The 10,499-nt window shown below is 41.3% G+C and overlaps 2 protein-coding genes and 1 non-coding gene across 3 annotated transcripts; 1 reads left to right on the top strand and 2 right to left on the bottom strand.

Annotated features, from left to right (window-relative positions):
• Positions 1-373: 373 nt before the first annotated feature.
• LOC126399257 (small Cajal body-specific RNA 13) lies at positions 374-652 on the bottom strand. The gene has a single exon (XR_007570873.1). It is a non-coding gene; the product is annotated as a small Cajal body-specific RNA 13 (non-coding RNA).
• Positions 653-772: 120 nt separating this feature from the next.
• prkrip1 (PRKR interacting protein 1) lies at positions 773-2,575 on the bottom strand. Its single transcript, XM_050058220.1, has one exon. The coding sequence runs from the start codon at positions 2,437-2,439 to the stop codon at positions 1,870-1,872; it is 570 nt and encodes a 189-aa protein (XP_049914177.1). The 5' UTR covers positions 2,440-2,575; the 3' UTR covers positions 773-1,869.
• A 1,137-nt stretch (positions 2,576-3,712) lies between these two features.
• Positions 3,713-9,633, top strand: glrx5 (glutaredoxin 5 homolog (S. cerevisiae)). The gene is made up of 2 exons (XM_050057964.1): positions 3,713-4,384; positions 6,889-9,633. Exons 1-2 carry the CDS (start codon positions 4,087-4,089, stop codon positions 7,059-7,061), a joined length of 471 nt encoding a protein of 156 aa, XP_049913921.1. The 5' UTR covers positions 3,713-4,086; the 3' UTR covers positions 7,062-9,633.
• Positions 9,634-10,499: the final 866 nt, after the last annotated feature.

The following is a 10,499-nucleotide window of genomic DNA, read 5'->3' as shown; positions in this document are numbered from 1 at the left end:
ACTTTTCAAGGACCTATAGACACCCTGCAAGAGCATAAATAAGAGGGATTCCCAGAAATCAGTGGGTATTAACGACATTAAACAAAATATTTCATATTTCACTTCCTGCACGAGGCCCAGTGTGTGTGTGTGTGGTACAGACAGAGTGACACTCCGAGACGCTGTGGGAGAGGGTAGGGTCCAGTTTTGGAAAGACCCCTCTCTCTCTCTCTGGTTTCTGGCTTTGAGAATGTCTTTCATGATGGCAAATATTTGTAATTTTCCTCGATCATGGAAGTGACATAGTGACACGAGTTTAATTTAGGGATGCAAAATATCGACATGTCATCAGTATCATCAGATATTGAATCTAAATGTTGTGTTTGTTAAAGAAAAATGTGACAGTTGACAGTGTTTGACAGGAAGAGCTCCACCTGCCTCAAACAATATCTGACTGCCAGGTGTTTCTCTACCTGCCTCAAGAAAGGTGACGGCTACAGAGCGAGGCCGTCACCTCCGTGGAAAGCAGGAGGTGTGTCCAAGGAACATCGCACGTGAATCTCCTGAACCTCCAGGAGCCACGCCTTTTCATTCTTTGAGTTGCTGTCTGCAGCCTCGTTGTGCCCGCGAGCAACAGTCGTCTGCAGGGGGCGGATTCACAAGGCTGCAAAGACTCAAATCAGAATACAGGCGGGTGAGATGCAAACAGCTGCATTTCTAAAATTACCTCATGACCTCTAACAGTGATGACAAAACACGGAGGATTTAGTGAACAGACTGCACGACACCCTGATGTCTGTGTGTATTCACATTTTTATTAAAACTATTCAAATCAATCAGAGTTCTTAATAATTATCACAAATTTTTGACAAACTCGAGAAGCCCTGAAGACGACAGCACACCTGCCCTGCCAGCTGACACATGAAAAACACTGCAGAGAGATTATGGAGAGCATAATCGCAATGACGCACAAAGGGCCCCACCTCTGCTCCTACACACACAGCACATGTTATGGATCTTTCTGTGAGTTCGTGTCTCTCTGCAGCCCGTTCTGATTCCCAAGTCATCAAATATTGCCATGTCGTCAGTGATTTCAGCGTCAGACACGAACGTAAAAAGGCACCTTTTGCCGTCGGGTGGCTTCAGTTTGAAACACTGCTGCTAACAACGTCACATAAGGAGCTGTAAAGTCTCTATAGGGTGTGTGGGAGTGGAGGTGGATGAATCTGACAAGCCCCAGACTTCCACCTGGGAGGCCGCTGTTCACTTCCTGTGTGAATGCTGAGCTAAACCATGATGTTTTTTGCCAGACATAACCACCTTGTGTTTGTTGCACAAGGAGATAAACGTATATATGAAGTGTTTTACTGACAAAGACTGCATGCATCGTACGAGCAGAAACTGTCCATTTCCTGTAAAAATGGAGGTGTGATTTGAAAAGAAACAACGCATATAACAAGCGTAATTTGACACGGCCTCACAGAACGGCAACAACAGACACAGACGTGAAAGTGGACTTAGGAAACGGTGATATGTGATGAGTTGGGATGAGAACATGACACTCTGTGGTCATTTTGAGTCTCTTCCTGGTCAGTCTGTGTGAATTAGACACAATAAGAAAGATAAAAAGTGTTAATCTGACATTTTGTAAGTGAAAGCCAGGGGCCCCCTGACACTCCGGGTCCCAGGGCCCCTTCAGAAATCCATCCATCCATTTTTTTCTGGCAGTAAAACAGGAAGCAGATTCTCTTGTACGGGGCTCTTTAACCTGGATGCACATGAGAAGTTGTGTGATCCTGGTCTTCATGTCCGATCATCCACAGTGTCACTAAGAGGCATTAAACCCAGCAGTCCCGGTCCTGGCGGTCACCCTGCAGGACACACAGGACGTCATTTCCTCCCCATGATGAAGCTAGGAGCCTCTGCATCATCCTCAGCCTCTCTCTCCTCCTCTTCCTCCTTGTCCTCCTCGCTGCTGTCCGAGCTCTTGTCCTCTTCGTCCTCCTTGTTCTTGGACTCCAGCTTCGCCTTCTTCGCCATCAGCTTCTTCTGCTTCAGCTTCTCGCGCTTCTTCCGGCGCTTGGCGGTCCGTTCCTCCGCCTCCTGTTTGTTCTGCTCCACCTTGTCCAGGTACTGCTGGTCCTCATCCAGTTTATCTGCTATCTTGTCCAGGAAGTCCTGTCTCTGGTACTCTCTGCGGCGGAGGTGTCGGTAAACGTGGAACTCTCCGCTGCCTGCTCCGGCGCTGGAGCCCATCACGTCCCGGACGAACTCCGGCGGAGCTCGCGGGTTCCACTCTTTGGGCCGGTCCGGGATGGGAGCGGCTTTATCCGGGTTCCGCATCAGCCTCTCCAGCCTCAGACGCTGCTCCTCCGCCGGAGTTTTGGCGATAATCAGAGGCTGAGCCTCTTTTCCTCCGGGTTTCCCCGGCTTGTTATTCTTCTGCGTGTGCGCCGCCATCTTTCAAACTGTCGTCGTCTTCTTCCTCTTTGTCGCCCCGGAAGTTCTTGAAGAGTTCTGTTTTTCTTCTTCTTCTTTGGTTTTTAATGGCGGTTTGCATCCAAAGAGTTGCATTGCTGCCACCTACTGGAATTAAACAAACTATTACTGTACAACAGTAATACAATTAAGGGACTGTTCGTTACTTGTGAGGGGGAGGGTGTTGTAAAAAAAAAAAACAAGAAAGGGGGCATGTTAAATAATTTTTTAAGCGCTGGGGAGGGACTTATTTTTTGGTTTGGCTTAGGGGAGGGACTACAAATTTAAATGCTTGTATTTTGTATTTATTTTACAGAATCAGAATCAGAAATACTTTATTGATCCCTGAGGGGAAATTATTTACCACAGATTTTTTAAAGACAGCATGCCTTTCATGTTGTCTTTAAAAAAAAATGACACAGCCTGAAACTGTAAAAAAAAAAAAAAGAAAAGAAAAAGAAAAAGAAATTATTGCTGGATATCCAAATACCCAACAGTCCTTGGACACATCATGTGTGACAAACGCTTCCATCAGAAAAAAAAAAAAGTTAAAATAGTGATAAATATAGTTTTCAGCTCAAGGAAAAAAATATTTGTGCCTCCGTGGAGGGTTGGGGAAAAAACAGGAAATACAAAAACAAACACCCCAGCCACCCCCCCTTGTTTGATAATTAAAGAGCAGCCCCTTGAAAGACACCCCTCCCCCCTTTATATTTTTAAAGATACTGATTTTAAAACATGCTTGACTACAGCTGAAAATGTAAAACTCATAAATTGTAAATGGGCAAAAACTACTGGATATTTTGGCCCGTACAGTTTTACTCCATATGTTCAGCAAACCTCTCAGGTTTTTGTCTTAGTGACATTTCCTTATGCATTTCCTTATTGCAATTGAATTTATTTTTACAGTATTTTTATACCATGAAATATTTTTTCTACAACTTTTGTCACGAAAATTTTGTTAATGTACTGTGCAATTAGTTATTTTTGCATTATTCATTTAGTATAACACATTTTTCTACAACTTTTATAATTAGAATTGTATTTATTTGTTGTGCAATTAAATTTATTTTTACATTATTATGTTCATATACATTTTTTCTACAACTTTTACAATTGTAATTATTTGTTGTGCAATTAAATATGAAATAATTTTCCAGTATCTTTTATAATGAAAACATAGATATTTGTTGTTTTTACAAGATTTATGTTTTGAATTTATTCAATAAAGTTTGGAGTAAAAAAAAAACAAAAAACATCGCAAATTCGCTTCCTGGAAATAACTTTTTTTTTCATGTCTTTTTCTAAAGAGAAAACATATATGATTAGATTTGTGATAACGACTGTGATAATGGTGTAAATTATTTTTTAATATTATTTTTTATGAATTGTCACTTTTGACATAATTCCCTTGTGTAACTAAAGTAACTGACGCGTAGCTGAACCAATGAGAAGTCAGATTAGATTTTGATTGGACGCAGCTGTCCAATCAGAGTTCAGCTCCCGCCTCTTCTCGCGAGGGTTCTGTGTGTTGACGGACTGGTTTCAATCCGGCTCCTTCAGAAACAGGCTCCTGAGTTCCTCCGACATTTTCCTCCCTCTCTTCAAAGACAGAAGTCACCAAAGAGCATGAACAGTTTAATTAGAAGCACCGCTCGGTGTTTGCGGTCCGGGGCGGCGGTGTATCTGCCCAGACAGGCCGACGGACGCGTGTGGTCGGCCTCGGCCCGGTTCCTGTGCGCGGCGGCGGACCTCCAGAAGGACCTTGGTGAGATGGTGAAGAAGGACAAAGTGGTGGTTTTCATGAAGGGGACTCCGGCTCAGCCCATGTGTGGCTTCAGTAACGCCGTGGTGCAGATCCTCCGGATGCACGGAGTGGACCACTACGCCTCGTACAACGTGTTGGAGGACTCGGAGCTCAGAGAAGGTCAGTTAACTGAGATAACCCGGTCATGACATCACAACAACAAGTCGCATAACTGTCAGCTGAACTTCTTCCTCACTGTTAGTGGAGGTGACACTAACTTCAACATGTTGCTTGTAATCAATGTGATCAGATCACTGATCAATCAGCCTCATCAGCTGTCCCAGTTATTTACACCTCTAGTGTTACTGGCACATTTAAACCATCTAAACATATCAGCCTTTTGTCAGCAGCCGTCTCTAACTGCTCTTTATCAGGTCCCTGCAGCAGCACCCCAGGGTGTGGCCCTCCAACACTGTCCCATCAGTTTGAACATGTCTGACTTAAACAGCTAATCCAGACACAACTGGAAGCGCTGCTGCTTTAAACAATGGCAGCACATAGGCCAAGAAACAAGGAAATGTCTGGATTTGTTCTTTGTATTCTTCGTCACTTGAGTCTTAATGATGTAACAGCAGTGTAAAAATGCACAGTCATGACACACATGCTCAAAAGGGCCAGACTGTCTCCCAGAATCAGGTTCATGTGGAGTTCAGATTGTGTAAGGGCACAACTTCTTTCAGCACATGAAGATGTTAGTAAAGACAATTTACTTAATTAGAGCTGCTGCTGTCAGTTATTTTTATTATCCGTTATTATTTCCTTAATTAATCAATTAGTTGTTTGGTCCATAAAGTGTCAGAACGTGGTTTAAAAAGGTAGATGAGTGTTTCCCAATGTCCTATGTGACATCCCCAAACCTCTTGTTCAGTCTAAATTTAATATATTAACACACAGGTGACATCATGGTACATATCCAGTGTATTGCTGAGCTTTATAAACACAAGTCGTTCAGTTACAGTCATTCTTGTGGGTTTTAGGGACGTGCGATTTGATTTGGATCGGATTTTTTGCCGATATCCGATATGTCGATATAAACAACCTATTTGGCTGATAACTAATACCAACATCAATATATCCACTCTTTCCCCACACAATTTTAGTGAGCATCACGTCTCTTCTGTAGTGGAATTAACATCATATCATGCATGCTACAGCTATATAACCACAATATAACCACTCGGGGCAATTGAGCACCGTTTTTGTCACTGACAGGCTCAGGTTGTTATTCCAAGTGTCTGACAATGTTAGGAAATACAGAAGCATATTGCATTCACTTGACAAATAAAAAAAAAAATCTGTTTTATTGAGTAATTTTTTTCTGTTTTTCAGAGTAATTTTTTTATTTTTCTGTTGTTCGTAGTAATTTTTTTTCTGTTTTTCGTGGTAATTTTTTCTGTTTTTCATGGTAGTTTTTTTCTGTTTTTCATGATAATTTTTTTTCTTTTTGGTGTAATTTGTTTCTGTTTCTCATGGTAATTTTTTTTTCTGTTTTTTGTGGTATTTTTTTGTTTTTCTGTGTAATTTTTTCTGTTTTTCTGAGTATTTCAGACGAAAAGCCCATTCAGATCTGCTGGACATTGCAGTGTTTCTCCAGAATATGTTGGACACATAACCCAAAACAAAGTAAAACTGGATTAAACTAAACAATGTCATGTTTGCTTCCATTATATCGAGCTCTCAAGAAAGGAATGAAAGTGTCTGTTGAAAAATACTCAGAAAAACAGAAAAAATTACCCCGAAAAACAACAAAAAAAAAATACCAAGAAAAACAGAAACAAAATTACCACAAAAAAAACAGAAAACTAAAAAAATTACTCCGAAAAACTAAAAAAATTACTCAATAAACAGTTTTTTTTTATTTGTCAAGTGAATGCAATACGCTTCCGTAATGAAAGGATCCCTACAGAGATAGAGCTTTTTGTTAACGAGTAACATCACTTTTGTTTAACCAGAAACAGCCCCGAAATCGATACGTTTGGCGGAGGCGATTTCTGGGCTGTTTCTGGTTAAACAAAAGGATCTTACTCTTTAACACAAAGCTCTATCTCTGTAAGGATCCTTTCATAATGCTGTCCGACACTTAAAATAACGATCTGAGCCTGTCAGTGACAAAAACAAGCACTTTTACGATACTTCAGTCATGATACAATATTATTGGGATGTGTGCTGAGTATTGCGATAAGATATATTGAGATTTATCACTTTCTTTTTTAAACTCTAGATTTATGTCAGTATCTGTTTTATCTAATAAAATAAAGTTTTCTGGCTGTTTTTTTGCAGCAGGAAAATGTTTCTGGTGGACTGAAACAGCAATTGATTATATTATTCTAGCTGGCTATCTAAAGTTTAATCTGTATTTGTAATATTAATAGTTTATATGATAAAAAAAAGGCACTGTTACAATGAAATATTGCCACACAGAAATACCCCTATACTGTGCTGTATCGAACAGTGCTTGCAATCATTTCCTGGTGCTGGGTGTTAACAGCAGGATATTATGTGACTGGTTTTAAACTTAAATGTACTCACATTAAACTGTCATGGGTTAGTCTTTCTTCCTCGGTTCCCTAACCCTGACACCTGACTGGTTTTAGTCGATTTCTGACACCATCTTCCTTCCACAGGAGTCAAGGTGTTCTCCAACTGGCCCACGATCCCTCAGGTGTACTTCAACGGCGAGTTTGTCGGGGGCTGCGACATCCTGCTGCAGATGCACCAGAACGGAGACCTGGTGGAGGAGTTAAAGAAGCTAGGCATCACTTCTGCACTGCTGGAGGCTGAGAAGGAATCCAAGTAGAGGAGGAGGAGAGACCTCAGGACAGAGGACACATTTATCAGGTGTAATCCCCCACTCAGATGATCACACGTGAATATCAACCCTCGAGGCAGCCACAGGCAAAAGTGACGGCACAGCGAGAGTGCAGAGGACAATGACAATGACACGTTTTGGCTTTACCATGTCCCATACCCACAAAGAGCTCAGAGTGTGATACAGAGCTCCTCTAAATTTGAAAAGATCATGTGACTAACAGGTGAGGACTTAAATTTAGGAAGAAAATAGTGGACAGTGTCTTTACAGTCTGCCCACATTTCTCAGCAAAGATGTTTTTCAGTCTTTTTCAGGGCATCAGAAACACGTTGCGAACACAACAACATGTTATCACCTTTTAACATTAATTTGGAGTCACATTTGTGTCCATGTGATGAATGAATTCTGATATTCACTGTCCTGATTTGATCCCCGTCAGCTCCTGAGAAAAATAATCCAGCTCTTGAGGTGCTAAATGCTCCACTGTGTTCACCAGGTAGTTGCAGACTGTCTCGATCAGCTGCTTGGTGCTGGGCAGGTAGCTATACTGGCCTTAGGAGAGCTTTTATCGCTGCCTGCAGCAGCAAAAAACAAACCAAAACCATGAAGTTGATGCCAAGAAAACCAAAACCAGGAGCTGAAAGCTGCTATAAACCTCTACGTGGTAAACTCTGGTGATCGTTCTCGGTGGGTTTGTCACCAGGAGCGACCTCTTTAACATCACACACAGTCTTTTGATGCATTATTAGAAAAATATTGATTACAGCAGCTTTAATGTTTCCCTGTCACTTAGGACATGGTGGAAAAACTTGTTCCGTAGTTCCTATGTTTTGAATACTTTTCTATTTAAATTCACCAAATTCTAATTACTACCCCTAAAAATATTTGTAAAAAAAAAAAAAAAAAAAATGTTTGAACGTCACTTTTACTTCCATGTTGGACACTTACTGCCAGAGGGAGACGCTGCGATTCCCTCCCTGTCTTTTAATTAGTTTACGCAAAGTATGTCGGCAAACCTCGATCATGTTGCCCTCTAAAAGCTCTGCTACCTCTGCTGTCCACCTTTTGTCTGAAGTCACACTCTGATAAGACCAAGCAAGCCTCAGGGTGCACAAAGGGTAACTTAAGGATTTCTTATCCTGGATCCTATTTATTAAGGTTTTTGTGTCTAATTGACAAACAGGAACAAGACATTTTGAAATTGGTCCAGTATTGAGCGCTGGAATAGAATTCCTACAGGCACTTCACTGTCAACTGTCAGTGTGCGTCCACTTAAAGTGTTTATTTTTGTCACTGACAGGCTCAGATTGTTATTCCAAGTGTCTGACAATGTTAAGGAATGGATCCCTACAGAGATAGAGATTTTATTTCACCATAAAATGAAGTTTAAATGGAGTCTGGTGGGTTTGGCGACAGTGATTTTCTGGTAAACAAAAAGGCTGTTCTCTGAAGGGATCCTTTCTGTAAGGTTGTCAGACACTTAGCATAATCTGAGTCTGTCAGTGGCAAAAACAAACACTTTTAGTGGACGTACATTGACAGCGCACAATTCATAGATGTTTAATAATGACTAGATACCAGACCCCAAGATGGCACCTATTCAGTCCAGTGGAATTGCTCACGTGGGGCATATGCCATTAATAGTTTTGGAGCCTGTCAGTGACAAAAACAAACTTTTAGTGCACATATATTGACTCAATACTGGACCAGTTAAAAAAAATGTTGCTCCCATTCGTCACGTGGACACAAAGGAGCAGAAAATAGGGTCCAGATTAAAAAATATTGAAGTTCACCTTTAAGATCTTTTGACCGCACCAGGAAACGTCATCAAATTAGAAAGCTTCCAGATGCACACTGCCTGTAAGTACAAATTACTAGAAGGAAGAACAAAGAGGGGGCGGTCTGATGTTCATACGTCAGGGATTAATAAAGCTGATGTGGGCTCATAGTAGTAGAAATATATTTTAGTTGAATATCTGGCCAGTTACATCTCGTCGGACCACACCTCACTGACCTCGCAACACACGTGCACTGTCAATATGACTGATGGAACCGACACCAGCGTCCCCTGTTTGTTCTTCCTGTGAGAAACCATAAGTGTCCCCGTTTTAAAGTCTACACCCGCTGAAACGCAACAAACATACCATGATACCTTTTTCTCTTTTTCCTGAAGACACGTCTTCCCCAAGTAAAACGAGGGAGTGAACGCTTGTGGGTGGAGCATTTGTGCTCTGCAGTTAGGAGGAGGTGTGATACGCAACACGTTTGGACAACCAGAGGCAGTTTGTTGCGTCTGTGTCAGTTCATCACTGAAGGAAAAGAGTATTTGATTTTATTTTTTATTTTTTTTTGGGAGAGGCGGGGAGTTTTTGTTCGTCACTGAGCCTGACATTTATGTCCCAAATGTTCCTCCTGCTGCACACAGTTGTATTATCACAAGTCATGTAGTACACTGTAAGATATTGTACATTGTAAGCATATGATGAAATGTATTTTAGCTCCATGTGAACCCTGCACCGATGAAATATTTTGTGACACAAATAAACGACCTGGAGTTGTTTTTTTGTTTTATTGTTATAACCATCAACATGCAGAGACGTAGAGTGGTTTGTTCAGTTTAATGTGGCACAGAGGCTAATTTAAAAAAAGGCAAAGCTACCACATAAACATATTCAGACCAGAGAACAGAGGCATCCAGTGAAGCAGATGGTGACAGTTTACGTGATCTTTTTAATTATCCATCACCTGACTGAGTTTCACCTATAATACGACTGAACACTGATTTACTGGGTTTGACCAAGGTATATAAATACAGACCAGTTTCTGAATACTCACACTGTCAAAAGTAGCCGAGGATTCTAGCGTTAAATCTTCAAACAGCTTCAGTTGCACTTACACAATAACTGTTGCCTGTTTTGTTTTAAACAGCCATTTTGACGTGACCAGCACAGGTGTTACTGATGACCTTAACGATGGCTCCAGCATGCACAGCACCAGGAGCCTGAAACTGAAACAGCTCAGTAAAATTCAGCTGTTGTTCATTTTGTTATCTACACCTGTGTTTTATACTGCGACATGTCAAAATGTCCTCTGCACAAAAAAATACACCCTATTTTCTTTCAATAAGGGAGCAAAGGATGAAACATTTCATTCAGACACATCTCAAAGATTTAGTTCACAGTTAGAAGCACCCCGACCTGTTCTGTTCCAACGCCTGGTTAATCATCACATCTGGAAACTTGCCACGTCTTCAGCTGATGGGTTGATCACAGACTGATCTCATTTAGCCAGACAGTCCTGCCTCAGCGCCAGAGACAGGTCAGGAAACTTAACCCAATCACAGTCGTCTGGGGTGGGGCTAAGCCCAGCATGCAGTGACAGTGCTCTCGCAAAATAGTGTTGGGGGAACTTTTTTTAGTGGAACAT

This window comes from Epinephelus moara, chromosome 12, assembly GCF_006386435.1.
Source record: "Epinephelus moara isolate mb chromosome 12, YSFRI_EMoa_1.0, whole genome shotgun sequence".
Taxonomy (NCBI): Eukaryota; Metazoa; Chordata; class Actinopteri; order Perciformes; family Serranidae; genus Epinephelus; species Epinephelus moara.
The sequence above is the reverse complement of the archived record's forward strand: the minus strand, read 5'-3'. Positions and strand labels throughout refer to the sequence as shown.